The sequence below is a fragment of the Epinephelus lanceolatus genome, chromosome 7, assembly GCF_041903045.1.
Source record: "Epinephelus lanceolatus isolate andai-2023 chromosome 7, ASM4190304v1, whole genome shotgun sequence".
NCBI classification, from domain to species: Eukaryota; Metazoa; Chordata; class Actinopteri; order Perciformes; family Serranidae; genus Epinephelus; species Epinephelus lanceolatus.
Window position 1 is genome coordinate 19,580,861 of NC_135740.1, and position 27,258 is coordinate 19,608,118.

Genomic DNA, 27,258 nt, shown 5'->3' on the forward strand with positions numbered 1-27,258 from the left:
ATTATGGGCCAGTCAATTTGTTGGCCTGCCTCCAGTCCTTATGTCAAACTAAGATAACCAGCTGATGGCTGTTCATATTAAACACTCCTTCTCATATCTGTCTATTCAGTAAATGGAGAGATATGAGAGTAGTGTTAGTCTAAGCCTGTTTACCAAAATGTTGGTATTCTTTAAGCTGTCACACAGCTTACATGCAACTCATTAATTCCGGCCTCTACTATGACGTGTGCCCCAAATGTCCAGTCGCTCACACAGCTCCAGCCTCCAACGCTCCCCCCACAACAACAACACAAGAAACTGGGCCTTGGGCTCGGGGGTTCTCGGGGCCCAAGGGTGCCTTGTTTTACCAACAGCTCCAGTGCTCCTGCAAAAGGCAGGCTGCATTGTTATGCAACAGTTTAGTGGGAATGAATGGGTTCCAGCACAGGCCCAGTGAATGCCAGTGGAAAGGATGGGAAGAGAGTAGCAGCTAGGTTAATCCCAGAGGGAGTCCCCTTGGGACCTGGCCCTCATAATTCCTCCGTGTTTTCCTTTCAGCCTTAAATGTGCTGGTTGAATGTCTGTCGGAGCCACCGAGGGAGCAGAAAGGAGGAGGTTGGGTTCTGTACGTCCAGCAGCAGAGCAGGCTGGTTAATCCCTGCAGCCCCAACACAAGGGCCAGCCAAAACTCTGGGGGTCCCCCCTCATTTTTCCTACTTTGCTAACCTCTCAAGTGCTAATCTTCTCTTAACTTCCTCCTCTCCTCTCCTCTCCTCTCCTCTCCTCTCCTCTCCTCTCCTCTGCCAGCATAGCTGCCCTCAGGCACTGAGCCAACACTCCCACTGTCTCTCTGTGGGTGACATCACTAGTTGGCAAAGACAAGCAGGGGGAGAATAATTAGGTTTAGATGGTTGAAGGAACTGTGTGTGTACGTGCATGTTGAGCGTGTGTGTGGTGATGTAGAAGGGAATTTGCAAGGCTTTACTCAATATGAAGCACGTAGACGTTAAAATCAATACTCAAATACAACCCAGGGGAAATTATGCAGCTTATATGAATGTTGTAATTGCAAGCAATACAGGTGAAATAAATAATGCAGTTCATATTTAATGAGAAAAATCTGATTTGAAGCAACACCATGCAATAAATCTGGCTGTCTCGTACAGCTAAATCTATAGGCCTGTGACAAAATTAAAAAATGCATTAGAGCCAGCAGAGAGACATAAAATGAAGACTGTGTGGAGCTGACTGTGATGGTGGGGGAGGAAGAGCAGGAGGCCCTGCTTTAATAACTCACTATAGAGTCCATACATGACCACCCCAGCAAAGCCCATCCGTTCACTGCCCTTCGTGCTATATACACAGCCTACTTAGGAAGAAGCCTTTGTTTGATGACGCGCTTTGTCAACCTCTATTTAGTGGCTTCTTTACAACAGACCCGGCCCTTTGAATATTAACTGTGTGATCACTCTTGCCACACAAGCAGCCGCTCAGGACCCCCTATCAGCACGGCCCAGCTCCCCTGCACTCTGCTCCAGGGCTTTGTGCCCAACCACAGCTTGGTATACAGACTCTTGTGGTCTCTCATCAGCCAGCTGGGGAGAAATTTAGTTTCCATTACTTTGCGGACATCATTTATGGAGCGCTTGATTCATTTCACATATGAGGAGACTCTAATATGAGAGGAGTCTTTCATTTTTAACAACAAAAAAAAAGAGACAAAGAGGTGCAAGAAAAGGAGGGGAAGAAAGGGGCTTATTTGTCTATGTCGCTGTATGTCACTGTGTCATTGTGAGCATCTAGTGGAGTGCGACTGTAGTTCTGGCTGGTGTAATGACCGTAGCAGCTGGGGCAGGAAGGCGACTGAGGGTGGGAGAGTCTGGCCTAGTGTTTTTGCAGGCCAATAATCCCCTTTATTGAGTCTCAGGAAATCCTAATTGGAGTCGGAAGTGGCTCTAGTGGCCAGATGTGCAAAGACAAACTTTGTCGACCCAACCCCCAAGGACGACTGACCACAAGCACCTCAGCCTGCATGCCACCCTGCTGAGATCAATTATAACACAGCACACACACGCACACACACACACAATACGTGTCGACAACTGACCACATCTCTTCTAGCTTCCTCTCCATCCAACCAGGGGGAATTTAACTTTATCTCAACACAACAGACACACAAGTGCACACATGCATCCACTGCTAAAAATGTTGTGACAGTAGACAGCTTGGTAAACACAGCAAAGCATCAGCTGTGCACTTACAACAGACTACAAAAACAAAGCAAGGTACAGGGGTCAGTTATGCCTCATTCTCAATCGATAATAAAGCAGTAACTGCAGCCAGTACTGTTACAAAGGCACATAGTGGAAACACTTTACCAATCAATGTACAGAAAGACTAAAAACAGAAAGGATGAAAAAACTTGTAAGCATGCCTGCACTGACAGAGAGATGAAAACCAGAGTAGGTGAAAGCCCCCACAGATAGCTCTCCATAGTGTGGTTTCATTTCTCCTCAAGTTTGACTCACAGCCCTCTCATCTTTCTGTCTCCGTAATGTTTGTATCAGTGTCTAATGGCCTGTCTGTGAACCCCTAAAGTCACATAGTGCAGCACCAGTGCGGGGAAGCCTCAGCGTCATTTACTATCATGTATAACATATATGTATGTGTGGGAGTTTCTCATAAATGGAGCAGTCGTATGTGAGTGCATATGTGTGTTTGTGTGCGAAAGAATTTGGAAAAAATAGGGCAAGTGGCTGAGTATCTGTGTTGTCTGTCTCTTGCTGTCTCTCCTTATCATGCCGGCGGTCTGACCAAAGCCAGAGATCCTTGTCAGGCTATTCTGGATAACTGCACGTGATCTGAGTGCAGCTGGGAAACCAAGAGAGATCTGAGGAAGCTGGGTTTGATTAGGAATACCTCCCCAGACCTACTGTCCCAGTCTGGGATCAGACCCAGGTGCGTGCATGTTTTTTTGTTTTTTTCCATGCACGCACACACACACACTCTGTGTGTCTAATACCCCCGCAGAGCTGCAGTCACATTGACCTATTTACTTCAACATGGAAATGGCCAATACCCAAAAGGCCGACCAGACTGACAGAATAACACTACGCCCCTCCCATATGGTTTTATCAATAGTTTCACATGGAATGGTTTTACAGCCACTTTTTCACGCTGTATAAATGGGACATCTGGGCAAAAAATCTATTGTATTGATTTCTTTACATCCGGATTCATTTTCTGCAGTGTGAAAACCGGATTGCAGCAGAGGTCGCTGCATGGAATTTGATCACCGTAGCAAAAGCACTGTGTCAAACAAATGTCATTTACATTGTGTTTTTGTCGGTGCATGTGTGTCCAACTATGATTGTGTGTGTAAGTTAGGGGAGGAGGGAGCTAATAGCCTTCACCTTTACGTAACCCCTCTTGGACTTCAAAGCGAGATTAAGAAGGGCTAACACTTGATGCATGGCTGCAACAACCCCACCAAAGCAAGAACTGAGCTCCTACAAAGTTGCTGCTGTTGGGGTCTTATGTGTTCAATCTTATGTCTCCACTAAGAGGAAAAGAGACATCAGAGTAATGGCTTGCTTATTTAGAAATTTTGAGACATTTTCTCAAATTCTTGATCAAGAAAACCCTTTTCTCACCATTGTATGTTGATGCAGTGTGATTTCACTTGAATGCATGGATTCCCCCTCACACTCACACAGATTTACACACACATCTTACACATGAGCACCCTCATGCACATTCATTCCCTAAAGAATGGGCCGACTGAAGCACAGGCTCTGGAGCTCTCTGTTATGCAAAGGGGGGTACGAGCTGGGAGTGGGCCTGTAAACACATCACAGACTGTTTTGTCTCCTTGCAATTTAACTGTCATGGTGAAACAAGTGAGGGATGCCAAGTTAACTCCTTCCTATTCATTAATCAATGTTGCAGCGTTCGCGTTGTATGAATGCTGGCGTAACGTGGAATTGTGCGGAGTTGTTCGGGAACTTTATGGACTATAAAGCTGCCGTTTCTAACCAGTGGCATTTCCTTGTATTCTGAGAAGTGCACTGTACTCTGAGAAGTGAGTGACTGAATAGAAAGTGAAGTTTCCTGAGAGAGGTTTATTCTGGCACGGGTACACTATAACATGCCCTGCTGCACCAGCACAACAATAGCCAGATCTTTGGGGTCGTAACCCCCTAATTACTGCAGAGCCCAGAAGTGATGACGACTGCCTGTCAGCGTGGCCTGTGAAAGGGGCAACCTGAGCCGGACTCGGGAGCACCAGGTGACATGGGCCGGGAGCGCTCCAGCACCTTAGATGAAAGGTCAGTGTTATGGGTTTACATCCTAGCACCTGGGGTATTTCAGCACCCCAGAGGGACTTCTGGTCTCTTGGCTTTCACCTATGGCCCGTTCATGGTTCAGGGAGGAGATGCGGACACCATTTCCCATGTCTGATAGCCATCTGCCCCCTCTCTCAGGTTCTCAGTAACATACTCTTCTTAGCCTGATCAAGGCCTTCTGCACCAATTACAGATCAGAGTCCTGCCCACTATGATGATTACCCTGAAACAGAGACTTATCAGGTTGTCAGTGCAGCTCCTGACACAAGCTTTCATGTACAATCTTATCTGGACAAACATTTTTGCACAGGCACAATATAAGGTATCAAGGCCATTAAAGGGCCCGTATGTAACTTTTTTCCAGTAATAATTACAGCCAATGGGTGAACAGGTCATAACATAACTTAAAAACTGCAACTCCCACTCACTTTCTTGATTTCCTCTGGCAGCCTGTGCACTAACTTTTAGATAAGAGACTTGGGATGAATTTTTCTTGGAAAATCCAAAGGACGTGATGTTGTGCACGTTCCCAAGTGCCTTGTCTCCCTTCAGCTCCACTGCAGCGCTAACAATGTGCAACAGCAGCTAACATTAACCAAGAAATGGAGTCTGCTAACGTCAATAAGTGACCACAACCCACCACAACACAGCGTCCACACATGCTGTTTCCGTTATACACATTTTAAAGCAATGGCCTGGCAGAGGCAGACCTTCACTTAGCGCCCTGTGGTAACTTGAATTCAGCCAGAGCAAGACCAACCAGCCGAGTGCCGGGGGTCTGAAATTTATAATCCAGCCTTCTGTCAGCATAATGATGGTCTATCACTGTTTTGGCCGATGCCCAGGTGCTCACTCACTGCTACAGAGTACAAGCACTGGAGCCTGAGCAACAGGATGCTGACTGCAGTTGACTCAAAGGAAAACTTCACAGACAAAATGACCATTTGTATATGAATTAGTCATGCTGTGTCTCTGTGAAATCCTGAGGGAAACTTTGTTTTTCTTGCATGCTTCTATGGGAAAACGATGAACATGTTGATTTGCTGATTGATTGGGGACCACGCAGTGAAACTATAGAAAAACTTACATAAAACTTCCGACTGGACAAATGAGAGTTGGATTATACTGCAGGAGTTGTGTGAGAGTTTGTAAAATGATGTTTTGATTCTTAAATGTGGTCCCCAATCAATCATTAAAACAATAAAAACCACTTTGCACTGCTATCAGGACAGCATCATTGCTGAAGCATGACGTCCTCCCTCCAGTCCCAGTTAACACCGTTAGCTCTGACAGCACTGTTGCCGTTGTTCAGCTTTGTTTAGAGTTAGCACCACTGGCTGCTCGCTGCCAGCTGCCAGCTGAGCAACCTCCATGTTGAGAACCATGTGCAGACAACTCATTTGACCTAAATTTCCGCATAAAGTCCCTTTAAAGGCTGCATATGGTGAAATGATGTAATTTTCTGAACTTGTCAGACTGTTCTAGCTGTTCTGTTTTACCCACTGAGTCGTCATATCCCCGTTACTGATAACTAGTAAAACAATCTTATTGGATAAATATTGTCCTAACTCACGAATAAGCAATCTTACAAAATCATCGCAATGTGAAACTATATAAAACTTCAGATTGGACAAATAAAGTTGGATTATGCTGCTGGTTTGTAAAATGATGTTTTATATATAGTTTTGCTGGTCCCCAATCAATCAATAAATCCATATGTTTGCTGTTTGCTGTGGAGGCATGCACAAGAAACAAAGTTTTCTTCATGAATTCAAGGTAACATGGAGCGACTAAGTTATTTCGAGGGGGAAGTGTACCTTTAATGGCCTAAGAAAGCTGTGTCACTGATTACAAGGATTTTCTACAAGTTAAACACAGAACCTGTAACGCAATTCCTCTGAAAGATTAAATCAATACAAGAATTTACTGATTGTGCTGAGGATCTTAAAACTTCTATGCAGGCTTTTTTTAAAACACGGTAAACACACCAGACATCACAACATCTCATCTAAAAGCGGAGTAAAGTAGAGTTAAGATTGAGTGTCCTCCCACCTGAAATCCCTAAATCCGCCCATGGGAAAACTGGGAGGATACCAGGCATATCAGCGAGCGGGCGCGCGCATCTGCGCGTTCCTGATGAACTGTGTGGAAGTTTCCCTGCAAGTAGGGAAAGACAAGAGGACTGCAGCGAGTGGAGCGGCTCAAGTCACTGGGATAAAGAAGATACAGGAAACTAAAAACTGGAGTTGAAGCGTTTGTTTTTTAAAGTCAATTAAACCTCGAGCTGGTGTCGGTGTGTGTGGGGTTACGTCATTGAAGTGCAGCCGTTAACGGCAGGTAAGAGAAATAACTTGAATGGGTTGTCCTGAATCAGGTATGAGATTTCATTGAACAATGTTATGTCAACTTTTAAATGAAGCTTTTAGCATTGAAGACTTTTAATATGTGGTAAACCTAAAATTCACAGGAATGAACTGCAAGTTTATCAGAACCAGTGTTTGTTGGAGTAAACCAAATGTCAACATGAAAAATGGCGTTAAATTCCTTAAATTAAAAGTTATCGTAGAAAAGTTGATGTTATTTTTATTTTTATTTGTTTGTCAACTTTTCCCGTAACTTCCAGTCTTTTCTGGAAACTCTTGAGCAACAAGATTTATTAAATAATTTATCGCTTGTCAAGATACAGATCTCATTAACTGATGGAGGGTGAGATCACCGTCGGAGGTTTTTGCAGCGCGCTCGTGCGGCGCTCGGTGGAACAGCCTGGCCATCACGTGCATCCCTCAACTTTCCCAAAAGTTGTGATTCATGTCAGGAGCGCGAAAGACTAGAGGATGTGTGTTTGGCCAGATGCTAAGCCATGTCATGATTAAAGAGTTTTCCTTGCACCAGACACCTGAAACCTCTGAGTCACTCCTAATTGCATCACTAATCCTGTATAAAACCTGCTGGTGCATGTGCGCAGACAGCTTTCAGATGTTAACCTCCCATAACGAGGGAAGGTTACTCAAAGTCATGATTTCTTCAAGTTGCAATCCTTTATTTCTCATCCTTGTGGTTATCTGTGCATCTCACCTTGCCTGTGGTGTCTCCGTGTATTCTAATTAGAAGGGAGAGGTGTGTGTGTGTGTGTGTGTGTGTGTGTGTGTGTGTGTGTGTGTGTGTGTGTGAGCAGGCGGTGAGGTGAAACTGAACAGGATGGGACAAGCTGCTCAAACAGCCCGCAGAGGGTACAGGGGGTGGAGAGCTCATCTTGTTCAGCTAGTACTTTCCCCAATATGCCTTGAACTTCCACTAAAGGTTGAACCAGGGGTTACATTTTTTTAGGTCCAACTACTTGTTGTGTCAGTCACATTGGAGTCATGCTAATGAAAGGAGAAGTAAGGCCAGGTGTTGGACACACTTAGGTGAGGTCATTGGCCTCGGTTAAAGTCGATGACATGCTGTAACAACACTCCGGGATACTGAGTCCTTGTCTCTCTTTGTGTTCAATAACATCTGAGATAAGACTTTTGTTGTCTCATTTTCTAGGCTGGAACTATCAATGGACCTTTGAACTAGAGCTCACTGGAAACTGGAAAAGACGTCACTGAGACTCCTGACCCACCGTCTCCCCTCCCTCTGAAACCCAGACAGCCTCTATGCTCATCAACCTGACCGTGGCCATCAAGGAATCTCGTGCCTTTCATGGAACACAGCCTGCCCTTCCCGCTGTCGCCCCTGACACTGTGGAAGTGACAGCCATGGAGTCGCGTCCGGTGCTGGTCGCCCCTCCGCCGCCTCCCCTAGCACCTCCACCACCGCCTCCTCCCCCTCCTCCTCCACCTCCACCTCCACCTGCGCCTTCCTCGCCCTTTAGCCGGGTGGACAGTGCCCGCCGGAGCCGGCTGAGGAAGCTGAACTGGGAGCGCATCCCCAAAGAGAGGGTGGAGGGGAAGAAGAGCGTGTGGACCGGGGCGTCCCCGGGAGAGGACGAGTTCCCCATTGACCTCCACTCTCTTGATGAGCTGTTTGGTCAGAAGGACAGTAAGCCTCAGGACAGAACCAGCACCCTGAGACGCCGGTCTGCTTTGCTGCGATGCAGATCTCCCCAGGACAGCCCGGAGGAGGTGAGATCATGAGGATGACAGTTGTAGTTTCAGCCCTTTGTAAAAACAGTGACATTTCTTGCTCTTTTCCTCCCCTTAATTGTGTCCTTTGCCTCTTTACAGATCTCCCTGTTGGACTCCAAACGCAGTATGAACATTGGGATATTTCTACGCCAGTTTAAGTTGTAAGCCTCTTTTTTACTTACTAGAGCCAAAAGAATAAGAAATGCCAACATCTGTAGGTTCTGGCTTTTGAAATGCCAGAATATGCTGCTTTTTCTGTTTTTTATCATTGCAAAATATAAATATTTGGGCTTGAGCTGTTGGTCAAACATTTAGTAGTAGGGCTGGACGATACTGAGAAAATCAAATATAGTATTTTTGACCAAATACCTCGATATCGATGATATTGTAAGATTGACTGTTGGTGCTTTCACTCAATATTTACACAGTGAGATGTTAAAACAGAACAGCTAGAAAACTATGGAAAGTTCGGAAAGTTGTCTGGATATGGAGGTGGCTGAGCAGGCGGCTAGCAGCTAATGGTGCTAACTCCGTAAACAAAGCTAAACAATGGCAACAGTGCTGTCAGAGCTAATGGTCTAAACCAGGGGGGAACTGGAATGATGCTGTCCCAATACCAGCACTAACTGCCATGTGATCAGAGTGTAAAGTGGTGGCGCTGAGCTAGCTACTGGGCTACACTCATGCACCAACCTGCACACAAGGCCTCAAGTCTACCACAACAAAACACACAGAAGGAGGGTGATTTTATTCTCTGCTCAGGTTGCCATCACTTCACTGTATCTTGTTCCACATCATGAATGATATATTGCCCAGCCCTATTTACTGGGCTAAACAATTTATTGATTAATCAAGATAATAATTGGCAGACTAATCAATCACAGCCCAAATCCTAACAACACAATGCACTTGAACAGCTTCAACTGTCGGCCTTTTTGTCTCCATTTGCCGTGAGGTCACTACATGTCAAAACTCAAAGTAGTTTGAAGAGCAGGAAACAGAAGTGTGTACAACTGTGCCCTGGAGACCAGTACTTCACTTGAGCTGAACTGTGAGTGTGTGGCCGTATATCAAAGTTGGAAGGGTGTCTGAGTGTGTGTCAGGAGTGTGAAGTCTCATCAGGGGAGAGGATGTCTGGTGTCAGGGAGCAGACACGACTATATGGCAGGGGACAGGTGCAGGGAAGGGTGCAGGACTGGGGATCTTGTAGGAGGGTGGTGGGCAAGTGGCCGGGTATAGCCTGAGGAGTCAGAGTTGACACCTGCTGACGCCCTTAAAGAGTGTCTAATGTTAAAGCTACCCCCTACAGAGAGAGACCCCGCTGGTGGCTTGTCATATTCATCCATCCCCTGAGGCCTGTTTAGCATGCTTGCCTAGCTCAAACAAAGCTTCACTTCTTGGGATGAATGGGGCTGTTTTAATAATCGTTAAAGCTAGGTTCCCAAATGGTGGGTCGTGGTCCAAAAGTAGGTCATGGGTTCATTCTGAATGGACCACAAGTGACTCGCACATGTGTCAAGCTTGTAAAAAACACACTTTGTTTGGAAGTACAGCAAATTTCTGGCACAGAGATTTTATTTTGAAGCACCATTTCCTACTGTAAAATGTGTGACTAATGGACAGCTACTGGGCAGAGACAGCAAACTAGCTGGACAACATGGCCATGATGCTTAATGTGTCACTATGTGGACCTTGAACCAGTGACTAAGGAGAGATGTGGACCCTTTTGTTGGACTTGTTGGAAACCTTTGGCACACTTACACACAGTTTAATGTCTGAAACACTGTGATCAGTATTTTAATGTTGAAAAAAATCGCAGCATTTGCACGTAGAAGCAATGATACAAAGACGTGGAAAAGAAGTGCTGAGTTGCTTTATTGTCAAGCCTCCACGTGTGTGTAAAATGTTCAGAGACTAAAGAGCGTTCTTTTGTAAACCAGATTTGTCAAGACTTGTAGGGAAAGCCATTATGCCTCTTGTGCATACAAACATTTGTCTTGTTGGGAGCTTATTTGCCCGCTCTCTTAACACAGACGGAGCTACTGTTGAATCATGGGTGTAGTTTAAACCAAATATGGGTTTGTATTGTCACTGTCTTAGTAGTCACTTCCATATCCCTTTATTCTGTGATAGTTCGGTTCAAAGGCTATTTCACTCAGCACTGTGTTTTTAATAGAACTAGTTGGGACAGATAACAAAAAATCACAATAAGAGTTTTAAACCATGTTTCCATTTTGAAAGGGAGCTCTTCTGAAAATATTTTATCTTCAGTGTCTCCTTAGGTAAACCCTGAAGTGTTGCTGTCAAAGACTTTAATATGGATGTGAATGTTGAGTTATGAATGAGAAGAGTATGTTGGAGAAGAAAAGCCGCACACAGTAGCGTGCACATAATGGAGTACGAGCATGTGTGATGGGCTGTAACGTAAAGGGGGAGGAGTGGGGATAATGGAAAACTGCTGGACAGATGTGTCACTCAGAGGAAGTAAGCCAGAGGTCAAACAGTCAGATTGGTTTCTCTTCTTTCACCTTGACATCCCAAGGCCTCTCAGACAGTTTCTCTGCATGTCTGCCTTTTATTTGCCCAGTGGATATGCCACTCTGTGTCGCCGGCGTGGCGTCAACCAACCCTCTCTCCTCGACACTTTGACTGATAAGAATGGGATAAGCCTAAACATTGTTTGATAGAAGCAAAACAAAGAGCTGCTCTTGGGTTTTCTTGGGAGGGGGTGTCAAGCTGAAAACCCCATCTCATGTTAACAATGATGTCATACCAGAAACATGTGTGTTGTCATTTTTCCGCAGGCCTGCGAAGGAGATAGTTGAGGATATCAGGCACGGTGCTGGGGACCGTTACGGAGCGGAGAAGCTCGCAGAGCTCTGCAAATTGCTGCCTGACAGAGAGGAGGTAAAGTGCCTTTTTTTTTGTTGGCATACAACAGTGACAACCCCCTTCCATTCCCCTCCCTCTTCTCTTACTCATCATCTGGCTCTGGTTAGGATGATCAAAAGTTTGCCATTACACCATGTCGTATGATGTGGTCTGTTTCCGGAGAAGGATCACACTGAAAGATATTGGAATTGACTGTTAACGGCATGTTGGGGTTTTTCAATCGAATCTGCGTCCCAGATTTCACATAGCATCTGTTCTCTCTCAGGAGTCCCGCCTGAGGAGGTTCAGTGGGGAGCGGAGCTGGCTTGGAGAGCCTGATCTTTTCCTGCTGCTGTTGGTGGAAGTCCCCAGGTACACCCTTAGTCCCAGATTGGATAATATGACCATGAATATCCCCAGTACTTTCCAACTGTTTTTTTTAGCCTTATAATTTCTTTCACTTTTGTTTTAACGCCACACTTGTCCTGCTGACATGTTTCACCATGTTATGACATGTGCTTGTTTAACTGATGATTGATCAGAAGTGCTTTTTGTCTCCACCATCACTCACTCCTGTCCAATCATCCATCCTTTTTTCGTCTTTCATTTAGCTTTCGGCTTCGTCTGGATGCCATGATCCTGCAACAAGAGTTTGACCCTGCAGTGACCTCTCTGTGTGTGGCAGCCAGATGTCTGAGGGAGGCGGCCAGAGGTAAAGTTAACAGCAGGGAGTTGTGTACACCAGTACAATAAAGGTCCCTTTTAAATGCTCCTATTTAAGTCTACCCAGGATGCAAATGTGTTTAGCATTCAGTTAACTGATTAAGGAGGAACTTTTTGTTTGTATAAAAGTTAAGTTCACTGGTCAGTTTTGAGTGTCAGTTCTCCAAAACAAAGTTGCTGACTCACTGTAAGGCCTTGATGTCAGCTGCATACACATTCATCCTCATTATTCTCCAGCCTTGAGGCACTATATTGAATCTCCGTCTACTCTCCTAGAACTGCTGAGCTGTCCTGAATTACACTCCATCCTTCGTTTGGTGCTGAAAGCGGGGAACTACATGAACGCTGTAAGTGCTTCTTTATTTTATTTGTTTTACTCTCTTTTCTTCAGCCCGACAAAGAAGGATCACTCCTTTTATCTGCGTACAATACACCAGCGGCAAGGGGTCTGGGTGTGTGTTCAGGGGCGTCACTCTGACTGTGCACCTGGGTTTTGTATCACTGTTTGTTTAAAGTTGTCACATGTTATGTGTTATTCTGACCTTGTATGTGGTCTTTCAGGGTGGATATGCTGGGAATGCCGCAGGTTTTCGCATTTCATCGCTGCTCAAACTGGCTGACACCAAAGCCAACAAGCCGGGCATGAATCTGCTACATTTTGTTGCTATGGTAAGATCTGAAAAAATTAAAAAACAACATCCTGCAATATCCATTTAGTAAGGGAAAACAGTTGTTTATGTGTCAGGCATCTCCCTTTTTAAAATGTGAACACTATTCTTTATGAAGAGGATGTACATTGTGTGGAAAAGGAGTGTTAATATTGTTGATTCAAAACATTTTGGGGAAGATACTTACAGAGCAAGAAACAATTGTTTCTGACCACAAAAGTGTTTAGAGAGAACAGTAGCCTCTCTAGCCAGACTGCTCCGCCGAGCATATGATTTTGTCAACATTCGCAAATGACGTGTTGCTTCTTTTGAAACAATAGCTGGATAATCATTTGTGTTTGTCTCCGCAGGAAGCTGTGAAAAAGGACCAGAGTTTACTGTCGTTTCCCAGCCAAATAGGCCATGTTGGCCCCGCCTCCAGGTCAGTCTCTTCCCAAAACTCACATCCTACAGCGACTGTGTCTGAGGTAGCGTACAAGCCCTGCTTAATAACATCAGTGCACCCCGACAGACTACTAAAACAAACAAACTGTAATATAAATCTATTGCATTCTTGTATTAGAACAAGGCGCCCAGCTGTTAGCAATAGCTAGCTGCATCAGTGAAAGTGGGTCATGACAACACTGATACTCCGAGCTCTGCAGGAGTTTATCTGCCAAGTGCTAAGAAATGACAACCCTTATTCTGCTTCTAAAAGTAAAGAATACCCTCCAATGTTTTTTTGTCTTGGTGCATAGACATGCGTCACAGCTATTTCTGCACACTTCCATATATAATTGTGTCCTCTCCTTCTCTGCAGGTTAAGTGAGGAGTCCGTGCTGGAGGACTTATCCAAGTTAAAAAGCAGAGTGGTGGCCCTCAAGGCAAACATCCAGACTGAGACAGAGATTCAGCAGCATACACAACCTTTCCTAGAGGTATGAACTGTAGTCCGTAATGTATAGAGAGTGCTGCAGGAATGAGTCCTAAAACGCGGAAATGAGTTAGCATTTTTGCAATTCCGGTTCCCTCGTCTTAAAATCTCAAGGTCTGTGCTTAACACAAGCTTAAGAGACTTTCATGTTTTGTTCTTTGATGTACTAAAATATGTCTGTAAATACCACACTTGTGAACTTTAAAGCTTCTATGTGTCCTATAAAAGGCAGTTGCTAACAAGTGGCTTAATGAGATTACAGAATGTCGTCATGCTGAACGTGGTTTTACAGCCTCGTTTTAGAAGTCAAGTGATCATGGTGTAGATCATCTATAGCTTAATGCTAGCTTTTTACTTCTGGCAACTACATTTACGCTTCAAAAATCATGAAAGTGGCATTCATTTGTGAAGATTATATTGCTGAACCAAACGTGAAAGTATAAACTTTGGTTTGCCACAAAGCCTATTAGCTATCTGCAATTATCCAAAATCCCATTAGCGGTTTGTTGAGGGAACAGGAGCGACGCTAACTTCCAGATCGGCCTACAAAAAAACCCATCATCCCTGCAGCACTCTATTAAAACATTATCTATTGGCTTGTTTTGAAAGATGACTGTGTAAAATATGCCTGTGTGCAGGTGGCTGAGGAGCGTCTGAAGGAGGCAGAGGATGAGGTGGAAGGCATGAGGATGTCTAGTCAGGCTCTGGTGGAGTTCTTCTGTGAAGATGACAGCACATTCAAACTCGAGGAGGCTTGTCGGGTCTTCCATTCGTTTTGCTACCGCTTCCAAAAAGCTGTCCAGGTTAGACTTGAAAAGTGATTGATATATCTTCAATACAAACATGCATATTGTCAGAAATAGTTTGATTTAACTTTGAGAGTCACAGGCAAGTCATTTATTCTCACCTTTCTTACAGGAGAATGCAGAGCGGGAGTTGAAGGAGCAGAAACGTCTAGAGCGTCAACGTGAGATAGGGGAAAAGCGTCGCTCTCTGGCCATTTGTACAGGGCTGGACCTGGGCCTCAGCCTCGCCAGAGAGCCTCACAGTCAGGACAACCAAGATGAATTGGAGAAACTCCTGGAGAAGAACTTGAGCTACACTTGGAGTCGACGTAGCCTGAGAAGCTCAGAGTCCCGCAGACACTCTCATCACCATAACTCACCTGGGCTCAAGAGCTTCCCTGAGCTGGGCAGCAGCCCTACATCCTCCAGTTATCACTCCAACAGCTCCTCTGATCACGAGACTACGGCTGTGCTTTGCAGCTCCCCAGAGACTGACGGCACATGTTCGCCCATCGACCAAGACCCCGTTCTGGGCAGAGGGAGCAGGTCTCATCACACCCAGGCAACTAACCGGAGCATGGAGGCAGTTCAGGACCCGCACATTGCTACATTTGGTCACTCTCAGCATGGACGTGGCTTCACAGTCAAGCAGCACAGACGTGAGAGTATTTCTTATGTGCTGCAAGACCAATCAAAGACAACAGGACTTGAAAAAGAAGCTGAGATTTCGCATGAACATGTGGTTTCAATGACCACTGAATCTTCACCCAGTTCCTGCACAAACGCCGTTGCTGTACCAACCACTGACAAATCTGCCCTTTGTGTTAAAAACCAGACCCCAGGTCACAGACATAGGTTTGGCCAGCCGGTGACAGACAATACTTGCCCTGTTCAGAGTAAATCTAATGGCTCTTGTGTGGATGAGTCTGTACCTCACCCTCTTCATACAAGTGGAATACTTTCCCACACTGACACCAGGACTGGATCATTAAGGTACCAGAGATCTGAGAGCCAATCACAATCATCTGTAAAAACTCCAGACAGGGTCCAGGCACAGCCACAGATGAGAGAGACGCCCACCGTCACAACAAGTGCTGTGGTGCCTTTGCCTGATGCAGGTTTAACAAAGCACTCTAACACAGAAGTGGCATCCACACCTGCAGAGGAGAACTGGATGCCCTCCAGTCTACCAGAGTTCAGCCAGTCGCAGCCAGAGGAATACTCAGACTTGCCAAGTCCTGAGAGGGAGACAGCAAGGCCTTTCTCCCGCGTGGGTGAAACATTAGAGTGCCACACTCTGGTAAAAGGCCTCAGATCCTATGATGCCTTGTCACCCCCAACCTCCCCACTCCCACGACCCGCACCAAGCCTTTGCTCCAAGTGGAGGAAAGAGAGGGAGGGTGACCTTCTGGCGGGGACAACTCCAGGGTCTCCTACATCAAAGGAGGAGACTCGAACCGTGAAGATCCCTGTGCGTAGTGGAATAGGGGCCAAAAGGGGACTCGTGTCACGTGTGGGAACTTCCAATACTACGGGCATTCCCAGGGTGCGCTCCAAAACTGAGCCTTCAAATGGAGCCCCGAGCCCTGCTAACACACTCACTCCCAGCCGGCTGTCTAGTCCCCGCAGCATATCCATGCGCTCATCTCCTGCCACACGGCCTGCTGCCATTCAGGCAGAGGTGAAACGCAGTAATAGCACCCGGGAGAGGACTGTTAGTGTGCCACAGACTCCGGGGAAGCCCACCTTGACCCGCAGGACCTCTGACAGATCCATACCAGAGAAAGTCTCAGGCAGCACCCAGCAGGCCTTCGTCAGAGGAAGCCCTCTCCGTGTGTCAAAACGACTCGCCCCGAACTCTGAGACACAGGCGTCGTCTCAGCCTTGCACCACCCACAGCTCGTCCTCTGCCACGGCCAAGACCATACGCACAGCTGTCATATCTGCTGCCCGAAATAAAACTGCCAAGACGACAAGCACAAGCTCCTCTCCTGTTAGCTCTAAAATACCTACAGCTTCACGGATACCTGGTCCCAAAATGCCTCGAGCTACTGCTGCTCCGCCACTGTGGAAGTGATGGGAGGGAATAAGTGCTTGTACTGCACACTTTTTTCCCCATACTTGTCATGCCTTAATGGATTCCAGTCTAATAGAAATGGTGTGGGTGAAGAGTGCGAGTCATCAGTCAGACTTCTGGTCTTAATCAGCTCTAGGACATCTAAATTCAACTTTTATGAAATTTGTATGTAGTTCTGAGTGCTTAGGTTCTGTATATGTGAGAGGGAGCTGCACAGGGAGCTTAGGGGACAATGTATCTCATGTGCTTCACCCAATAGCAGAATAAATCCTACCTCTTTTTACACCTATTTGTGTCCTTTGCAGGCAGTAGGACACCACAAGACCACCTTTCCTAGAGTTCACATATAGAATAGAAGTAAAACACAACCAAGTGACTTTACTCTGTGCCTAGTCCGTATAAGTATGCTTTGGGAAACTGTTTCAATCTATAGCATGGAAAAAAAAAAAGTTTTGTCCAAATGTTTTGAATGCTGTGACCCCACCGCTAAGCGATTATTGTGTTCTCACACTTGGCTGTCCCACAATCCGAACTGAACTTGGTACAATATGAACTGTTTATCCTCTTGTTGAGAGGCCTCATTGTTCTGATGCACTTTACAAACTGAAAAAGAGGCCACGAGGAGGTGATTACTGTAATTTTTGTCATTTTTATTTTGTATCAAAAAGATTCTATAACTTTATTGAATAGCATTGGTTGTTATTCGCTGTATTATGTGGATTTATAAAAAAGAAGATGAATAAAGGTGGTGTTCTGAATAGAAGTGTGTTTTTCTGAGAATGGGTCTCATCAGTCAAATTAAAAAGTACCTGTGTGTCCTGTTCATACACTTGCTTTCGCTTTCAAGGTCTCCACTCTTCCCCATCAACTGCTGCTCTTGCATCTTGATGTCCTCTGTCTTCTTGTCACCCTCATTTTTCTCCGTCCCTCTCGTCTGAACTCCCTCTTGCTGCATCTCTTGACACAGTCTCCCCCATCTCTGTCAGTGGCTGTTGTCATGGAAATGCTACAGACGTCCCGGGGAATCTCTTGGCAGAATAGTGGGGTGCTAGGGGTTGGGGTGGAGGGTGACTGTGGGTGTAGGGTCCCAGTGGGAATTCTCTTTTTATAGGCCGCAGTGACGCCAGAACCTCTTGGGAAAGGCAATAAACCGGTGCCTCTTTGTGTTCTCGAGTGTCCGGTTGTCGGTCAGCGCTGGCCTCTTAACCTGCCTCAGTGTATAGAGGTGACATCATCAACGGGTCTCCAGGGGTGCAGGACAGAGGAGTCTAAAGTGGTGCTGCTTTTAGCTGCCTTCGTGTATTCTGCATTGATCTGAAAGCACTGGCTTAGTGAGAATAATGACTTGTCCCAAGGTGAATAAGTGATATATGGACTTTAGGACCACAGCTAACCAAAGAGAGGATGCGGTCCAGGAGACAGGGTTGTTTCAGGGCCTTTTGCATGTGGGGTATGTATACATACACAGTGACACATTGGCATTTAATTGCAAGAATGTGGCAAGTTCAAGAGAAAGGGTGAAGTCAGAGCAGTTCAGCCTCTTGGCATCCATACATTTGGAGTCATTTTGAAATGTTTACAGACTGGTAAAATTCAACAGCGGTCTCCCTCACTTGCAGTATGATTGACTGGATTTAAAGTGTTAGATGGGAAGTCAGTGCAGGTTAGAGACATCTGTTTCAACAGCTCTCACTTTTGAGCAACATGTCTATACTTTTTGCAAGGTGTAATACAAGTATTATAGGTAAGTGCTAATTATTATGGTCAAGGAGTCTCATTCATTCAATATAAAGTTGTCTGAAAACATCTTTGCATTTATATAAATAAATGGTGTTTGATGCGGAAAATATCATGCTAGACTCCATTCACAAATCTAACTGTGAAATATGACCTTGTGTGCATGACTGGGGACTTTTTATGCACTGATAGGAGCAGTGGTGGAAAGTACCAAAATAAATCAGACAAATACTCCACTTAACTACAGTTTGAGGTGCATGAGTATTCCAGTTTCCAGCTACTCTGTACTTGTACATCAGGATTATTTTAATATGATTTCACTTTTCACCCCACATTTATTTGACAGCTGTGTATTTGCAGATTAAGGGTTTAAATACAAAATGTAAGATGTAAATATGAATCTGTGTTACAGATACCTAATAGTGTATGCTGTGCATGTTGATGCATGTTAAAGAACACACTGAAAGAGGCCAATCTGCATTACTTTTACTTTCGTTTCAAATTAAATTTTGGCTCCAATGTTTTTACTTCAGTACAAGGACCTTTACTTGTAAGTGAGTTTTTCTGTGCTCAAGTATTGCCTTTTTTTACTTGAATGAAAGCTCCATACTTTCACACACCTAGGTAGCAATCACTATTTAAGATAGCAGAAGTGATAGAACCTGTCCTGTTATTCTCATACTATTTTCTGGCACCAGTTACAGCCATTGTTGAAGTTGAAATTCGTATTACAGTGGTATTAACTTTGACTATTTCCATGCTGGTTGTATGTTTCGTACCGTATGTTTTCAACACAGGCCACAAGGGAGTTGGAAAAAATCCCAGTAAAGCAAAACAGCTTAACAACGCCATCTAGTGTCAAGGGAACGACAATCACAAAATAAAACTACAACTACCAGTTTGCACTGCTTCCGTACGTCGATTTTTACGTAATGGACAGCTCCCCGGATGCGGCTGTGATTGACTATACCAGGCAAAAAGAGATCGAAAGCCAAGTGGCGGTAAGTCACAAAATCCTTTAATTTTTACTGTTATCGCTATTTGCTACATTTGAGACATATATTAGAACAGAAGAGAATTTTTAGAGTAACTTGTAGGTGGTTATCGAGCCACGATAAGAACTTTTTGAGAAGTGGCTGGCAAATAAACTTTCAACTTGTTTGCTAACTAGCTAGCATGTTAGCTACCAAGTGCGCTAGTTCCTTAGCTTGATGCTAGCCACCGGGGGAACGCCTAGTATCATAAGTGAGCAGTGCGAAATAAGTAACGCTGAAAATTAGCGGCTCGCTTTTGATTCACTCGTTGTCTTTTGTTCGAGGACCATTAGTTAGTTAACGTAGCTCTTTGAACTCTTCAGACTTTGGCTAGTTTTGGACGGCAGAAACTGTAGCTAACCCCTGTACGTTAACATTAATTACGTCGTTGAGCTAACGTTGGCGGCGGTTAGCTCTTCGGCTAATTGGGTGGGAAAAAAAGTTGTAGTACTGTAAAAATAACTGTTACAAAGTTACTGATCGCCAACTTAACCATTGTCAGTTCAAGATTAAGAATCACACTCCTTTCATTGGGTTTGAAGAGCATAGATTAGCCTCTCAAGACACGGAGTATTGTAATTATAAGTTACCCAGGTGCTGTTTTTTCTGTTGTCAGGTGCTGCAGCCCCAGTGGTCGTAGGCAGGATGCAGACCATAAAGTGTGTGGTGGTGGGTGACGGGGCAGTCGGTAAAACCTGCCTACTTATCTCTTATACCACCAATGCCTTCCCCGAAGAGTACATTCCCACAGTGTTTGACAACTACAGCGCTCAGATGAGCGTGGATGGCCGCACTGTCAGCCTCAACTTGTGGGACACAGCAGGCCAGGAGGAGTATGACCGCCTGCGCACACTCTCCTATCCCCAGACCAACGTTTTCATCATCTGCTTTTCCATTGGCAGCCCTTCCTCCCATGCCAATGTCAGGCACAAGTGGCACCCCGAGGTGTCTCACCACTGCCCTAACGTGCCCATCCTGCTGGTGGGCACCAAGAGGGACCTGAGGGGTGATGCAGAAACAGTGAAGAAGCTGAAGGAGCAGGGCCTGGCTCCTACCACCCAGCAGCAGGGCAACGCCCTGGCCAAGCAGATTGGGGCTGTTAAATACATGGAGTGTTCTGCTCTGCTGCAGGATGGTGTAAGGGAGGTGTTTGCTGAAGCTGTGAGGGCAGTGTTGTATCCAGTCACGAAAAAGAACCCCAAGAAGTGTGTGCTGTTGTAATAAATGGTTCCCAGATTTGGACTGTGGAGAGAGATGGTGGAGATCCACAGATGCAAAGGAAGGCTGAGGAATGAACGTCGTCATCTGGCTGCCTCCACACCACCTTCAGCAGTATAGACTTTGTTTTCAGCTCCTCTGTTACTCCTCTCTTCCTTATTCATCTCCTGGAGGATTTCACTCCGTTGCCATCATCACCAAAGTGACTATGCCAAAATGGGGGCAACAGACTGAATCTCCTTTATTTTTCTTACATTTTAACTTTTGATATTTACACTTTTCTCCAATTTTACATCTGTTCTAGATTTATAGCTTCTCTGCTTTGCCTTATAAAATGCTGATCATGGTTGTCACAAGCCATAATAACATCCAAACCAACCAACCAAGCTACCCTGTTTGACTGGAGAGAAGAGATCTGCCTTTGTTCAGGTGGAGAAATAATGACTACCTCATACTCTCACCTAGGTTGCATCTCATAAGTCTCAAGCAACGTCACCATCCAAATGCTTTGACTTGCCTTTTTAGATGTAATAAACAGCCAAGTAGAGGGTGAACAAGTTTTAATTTCAAGCAGCTTGAGTCCAGACATGGTGTGATGACTCCCGGACAAATGCCAGTACCCCTTAACCAATATGCACAGATTAGAGGTTAAACTCTCGAGCTGCAGCTCCCCTTGTGCTCAGTCTGGCATGTTAGAGCTGTCTGGCAGGCTGCCCTTCCAGTCTCTTGCACTGCTCTCTCACTGCCACGCATGGAAGAGCCAGTAGGCCTTTGAAGATAAGCCGGACCCATTGAAAGCAGCCGACCGTTTGCCCTCTTCAGTAATAGAGGAGCAGGTGTCATAAGGCCTCTGCCAAATTAACCCACACTGGTACAGGATTTCTTGAGCTGGCATATCAGGAAGATGAGATGTAGTACAGCTCTCCTCTGTCTACATCTTAACTCTTGAGGCTCATACCGAGTGCCATTAAAACATGCCTAAGAATTACTTTTTGACAGGGTGGGCGTCAAAGAGACTGTATTTTGTCTAATTATGTTGAATTTACTCTGTAAATGATCTTTTTTTTTCCTCAAATGTTTTTAATCTACGAGTGTGGTTATGGCCAAAGTTGAATATATTTTTTGTAATAGCTTATGTTTATTTGATCAGTAAGATGTTTGTGTGTAATAGTTAATACTCATATTTGATAAACCAGAACTCTGTAATGCTCCCTTTGTCATTTACATTATTGCCTTACATTTAAGGTCAACAGACTATGACCACTGCCTAATTGATTCTGTTTAGCATATAATACCAGAATATGTTTTAACTGGCTTGTGCTAGGCTATATACACCTCTTTTCCTATATTGTCTTGGTTAGTAGAATATTGTTTCATCTTGGAAGAAGCACCATGTCGTTAGCTGCCTTGTTAATTTTTCTACCATGTACCAGCAGTTTATCTACAATATGCAAGGAGCTGTTTATTTGGTCAGGTGCCTTATCTAAACCAAAGACCATAGCAGCGCTCCTTTTGTCAAACCCAAAGGTTCTCATTTAAGTGATGCAAGTGCCACAAGACCTTTCGAATGCAGGTCAGACCATCTCTGGGTTTCACTTTTGCAATTTTTCAGAAGCTTTTTGCCTTAGTTCCTGCCAGTAAACACACTCCTCTCGCAGCCCCCTTTTTGTAAGACACAGGTGCTAAACTGACATCTTCTTTGTGCATTTGTGAATTGGAGCGCTTGTGGCCCCGCAGCTCTTAACAGATTGTGGTTTACATCCCTGCATTGCATGGTGCAGTGAAGACACGGCACTAGCACAACTTGCACATATGGTTAGCAAGAGCTGCGTTGGTGGAACGTGCCTTGTCACATCTGAAGATTTTTTTTTTATACATTTTTATAAAATATTTTTTTAGTAATGACTGGTTGCTCATTTGTGCTTTCAGCTGCCAGTAATAACAGCAACCCTTTGACTATAGTTATTTTCATTTACTCACTCAAGCGGGGTGTATTATAAAGTCAACCTAGATTGTGGCCTGTGTAAAGTCTAGAAAAACCGAAGCGCAACACGAGCGGGAGAATTTGTCTAACAGCAGCGATGCGGTTTGAGATCTGCCAAAGGATGTGTGAGAATTTCCCAGATCGGTGTGTGGAGGGTTGAATGTAAGTGCATAATATGTCAAACTGTCAACTGTGGTGAGCTTGTGTTTTTTGCCATGTCCTGATTTCACTCAGATAATGCTGTTGAAGTGGAACATACACCTGTGGGCTCTCTTGTCTGTGTCCCGGAGCTGTATGCTACCGTGTGCGTGGTACTACGCTTTTACACTGGGAACTTGATTTGTAGAAATCTGTTTGTAATTGTTTTATATATAACAAAAGCATATTTGTATAAATGAACTAACAGTGAGATGATTTTAAATTATGCCAAATAAAATGGTGGTTAAAACCAGATGCTTTTTTTTTGTGATAGATTTTTTTCCCTTGCTGTTTGTGACTTGATAAAAGACTGGTGTTAGACAAAATCAGCACATTACTGCACAGCTGCACGGTAACAATGGAAGAAAAAAAGGCATGCTACTGAGAACTGAGTCACACATATACACACACACACACACCAACTCGTATTTTCAGCTCAGGAAACCGCACAATGTTCCTGTAACACATACTGTTACATGGTTCACTTTCATGTTAATGGTATTTCAATTCCCATGTCCGAACACTAGATGGACACAGCCCTCTATCTCAGCTACTTGTTAACCAGAGTGAGTGCCATTCTCCTTTTTTTTTCTCTTCTGTACATTTGGAGTTAATGGTCTATACCCATCCTGCTTTCAGGGCCATCATTCAACTTTGCAGACACCCACAAGTTCAATCAGTTGCAGGAGCTTAAAAAGCCAGCGTGCTGCGTACTCTGAAAAATTCCCTTGACCTTTATGGGTGGTGGCTCTGACAAATGACAGATGTGTTGAACTCCGCCAAAGGCTCATTACAACATCACTGCAGCAGCGTTTAGAGCCCATTTCCTCTGCGGTTTGTATAAATGTTTTACAACCAAGACAATGCTGGATGTATGTTTACAGCGTGTAAAAGTTTTGTCACTGCCTGTGTTAAGGCTTGATATACTGTTTCAGTGAGCTCTGCCAAAAATGAATTGTAAAAACGTTCAGGAGGTACAACTGAGGAGTGTGATGGTTAAATAAGATGAGGGAGGATGAGAGACTGTTGCTGTCTGCAATGCGCTTAACTAAGGCAGGTGGATTAATGTGACTTGGGCTGGTTAAGGTGATCCGTCTTTAGGTGTGTGTACTGCGAAAGGAGTTTACTAGACATATTCTAGCTTCCTCCCTCCTCTTCACTTATAGTGGTTGAATTAGACCTCAGCCTCATTCTTTGCGCATGGATTATTTGTACTGAGCTTGATTTGATTGTTAATAATTTGGCACAAGCCTGGATTTTCCAGTTCTTCAAAGCGAGATTTAAATTATCTGAGGCTGTTGTCACAGCAACAAGACCATAAGCCCAGACCTTACTCACAGTCAGTTGCATCCCGACTAAGACTTTTTAGGGTGAAACCCAGACATGAAACCCATTTTCAGACTTACATACACAACAGAGAACACAACAACTTAGTTTGAGATATTCTGACTCAACAAACTCACTATTAAAAGAAGGAACGAGAACGAAATGGCTTGTATGCATTGCATCATGATGGGAATTAATGAATATAATTTCACATGCAGACTGCATACTGTTAGACAAAAACAATCAATTCATTATTATTTAATTATGATTATAAATTAAGGTAGAACTCTCAGGGAGGGAGTACTCAGGCTATACCACTACCACAAGGCTTATTAGCTAAACTAGGCTTTATAATCAATAATGCTGCTTAATTATTACATTGGGGGAAACCTCACCATCCAGCATAACAACATTTGCTCATAATAAATATTTGGATAACAGTAATGAAACTGTGGAAACATTAGGGGCACATTGTAAAGCACAATAGCAGCATTAGCATTGGGAACACACACAACATTAGACTCAAATTTCCCCCCAGACACATGTTAAAGGTTCTGTATGTGACATTCAGAGCATTAATATGGCAGCAAATCACTATTTGCTGTGTACAGATTTTGTGGAGTAGCGGCGTCCTGAGCAGAGAGTGAAGTCACATTACCTCTGTGTGTGTTGTAACCTGAGCTTTTCTGTGGTTTGCAGAGGCGGATGAGGCACCTGAAAGGTACACTTGAGTAAAAGTACAGAAATCTTGCCCAAAAAATGACTTTGGTAGAAGTTTAAGTCACCTATTAGAATATTTCTTTTAAGTCTTTAAGTATCTGATATTTCCCGTGCTTAAAAGTTAATAGGAATTCAATAATATTCAATGTACTCAAATACTGAAAATAAAAGTAAAAGCTGTTAATAAAAAAAGCAAGAGGTCAGAATTATGATGTTTGTTTCTTCGTAACATGTACACCACCTTAAAAATAGAGCTTACATTACACTGGAAGAAAAACAAGGGTTTTTTTTTACAACTCAAAGTACAGGAACTCCCAAAAAATACTTATGTACTGCAACTAGGTATCATTGCTTTGTTTAATTAGGCCACTGATAGTTTGTTGTGGTTAGCCCGTCCAGCTGTGGGTGCATGTTTGTGCATGTGTGCATCCCACTGACTGGCTTATCACTGCTGCTTTGGCTGAGCTCATGCGGCGGTTAATGCTGATATCAGTATGGTGTCACTGCAGAAGCATAGCACCCACTCTCCAGTCCCCCTCTTGTTAACACTGTCAGTGTAGTGTCTATCTTTAGTCTGAATTATTTTCATTTTCACCTATAAATAGCGCTTTACGCATTGAGCCGGCTCGGTAACAACACCATTATATATTTTCTCAAATGGCACATTTCACAATAAAGGCTTCACTTCCTGTTCATTTGTCACGTATGTACGGTAGCCACACGGGACCAATATAAAGATTTGCAGAGGTCAGTTATACAGGAACAACGTAACCTCACATATTTAACAACTTCTTCATCATTACACTGGAACATATTTCTCTCTGTATTGTAGCAAGTCATACCATCTAACAGTATAACAAACGTATCACTGATAAATGGCACTTAAGTTAGCTCTGTCAGCATTGTTGCTGTTTAGCACCGTTTATGGAGTTAGCACCATTAGCTCTTAGCCACTAGCTCATGTTGAGAACCGTGTCCAGACAACTTATACACGCTGAATTTCGCATAGAGCCCCTTTAAAATGTGTAAAAAAAAAAACTCTGCCATGATCAATACTTTGTTAAACATGGTAAAAAAGGGGCGTCGCTTAGTGGATAGTGCCGGCACCCCATGCATAGAGGCAATGCCTCGCTGCAGCGGTCGCAAGTTTGACTCTGGCTTGCAACCGTTTGCTACATGTCATCCCCCCACTCTCTCTCCCTATTTCACACTATCCATTAAAGGCAAAAAGCCCCCCCAAAAAATCTTTAAAAAAAAAAAAACTCTGAAGATGGGCTGGAAGTACATCCACTTTTTCTCCCCTCACCACTTACGCTAGGTTGACCTGTGACAAAACAATGCTCATCAAGATGGCTAGCCTTAGAGGAATGATCGCAGAGGTTAAGTCATACATGTCTGAGCCTCAGTCATACACAGACTCAGATGATGAGTCTGTTGTGCACCAAAATCGGTGACTAGCAGACGTATGAGATGTATCATACTAGTATGTGCAGTTAGCATCTTTTATTTGTTTATGTTGTTTACTAGCTTGCTAGATTGTAACTGGCTAATATCTTCTACGATGTTAGTCTGTGTTCTCATTGGTCTGGTTTTCTTTCCAAACCTCGCACTCTACCATGTTTGCTGTCAAAACTTTGACTAAATGTAAACTCTGTTCTGGGGTGACCTCTCGCTCACCTGGCAGATTGTGTGCCCCATATAGGCTGAGGCCTTTGCAGTGGCAGTGGTTTGATTCTGATTCATTCTCCCCCTCTCTCCCACCTTTACTGTCTATCTTAAGCTCTACTATCAGTAAAAGGGAGAATGCCCCCAAAATAATCTTAAAATAAAGCAAACTTTGCTCTGACAAGTCAGCTCTGCCCTGAAGGTGTCAGGTTTATTTGCTGGCATTAGCATATTAGACAATGATTTGATTTAATAGTGACACACCTAATTTAGCTTCCCCCAGGTACGTTTGAATCTTACACTTAGGGAAAGTGCACAGGTGTCTTCCTCTTCAGTAGAGGAATGTAAATACACCTGTCTGGTGACAAACTTTGCACAGATACAAGTCACTATAGTCAAGGTCAGATATTTTCAGGGACAATAACATAAGAAAAACACATTTTTTGGGATCTCTGAGTCTCTGAGTTTTTTGCCCTGGTGCAATGTTGGAGGCTTCCCTACACACCACCCTCATATAAATGCTGGGCATGGTTTTAAGTTTCTACCCTTATTTGCCTTTATATTGTTAAGACTGCATTGTTCAAGATAAAGTCGTCTAAGATTAACAAGTCAAACAGGACCCAGGACTCTACATTTGAATTTGTGTTTGTGACGGACATCAAACTGAATGGGCGTTTAGTTTACGATGTGCTGTATGTGATGTGAATGTAGATGTTTTCCATGCTGCATAGTCACGCAGTGGACCTTGTGTTTGAACGTATCATTGATCATGTACAGCTGAGGGTAAGACAACCAGCAGATATCCTTTCTGTGAGTCATCAGCGTGGAGTGAGTGGGAGTGCTGAAGTCCGCCGGGACCTTGATCTCAGCTCTGTCTATCGCTCCTCAATCTCCCTTGTTCC

General features: G+C 44.2%; 2 protein-coding genes across 2 annotated transcripts; both read left to right on the forward strand.

Annotated features, from left to right (window-relative positions):
- The first annotated feature begins 6,464 nt into the window (after positions 1-6,464).
- Positions 6,465-17,237, forward strand: fhdc2 (FH2 domain containing 2). Its single transcript, XM_033632584.2, has 12 exons — positions 6,465-6,662; positions 7,857-8,434; positions 8,537-8,598; positions 11,242-11,344; positions 11,595-11,680; positions 11,920-12,020; positions 12,308-12,378; positions 12,593-12,700; positions 13,050-13,120; positions 13,499-13,616; positions 14,251-14,415; positions 14,531-17,237. The coding sequence occupies exons 2-12, from the start codon at positions 7,967-7,969 to the stop codon at positions 16,472-16,474; spliced, it is 3,297 nt and encodes a 1,098-aa protein (XP_033488475.1). The 5' UTR covers positions 6,465-6,662; positions 7,857-7,966; the 3' UTR covers positions 16,475-17,237.
- A 1,872-nt stretch (positions 17,238-19,109) lies between these two features.
- On the forward strand, positions 19,110-22,898 carry rhogd (ras homolog gene family, member Gd). The gene is made up of 2 exons (XM_033633475.2): positions 19,110-19,212; positions 19,862-22,898. The coding sequence occupies exon 2, from the start codon at positions 19,891-19,893 to the stop codon at positions 20,464-20,466; it is 576 nt and encodes a 191-aa protein (XP_033489366.1). The 5' UTR covers positions 19,110-19,212; positions 19,862-19,890; the 3' UTR covers positions 20,467-22,898.
- The last annotated feature ends 4,360 nt before the right edge of the window (positions 22,899-27,258 follow it).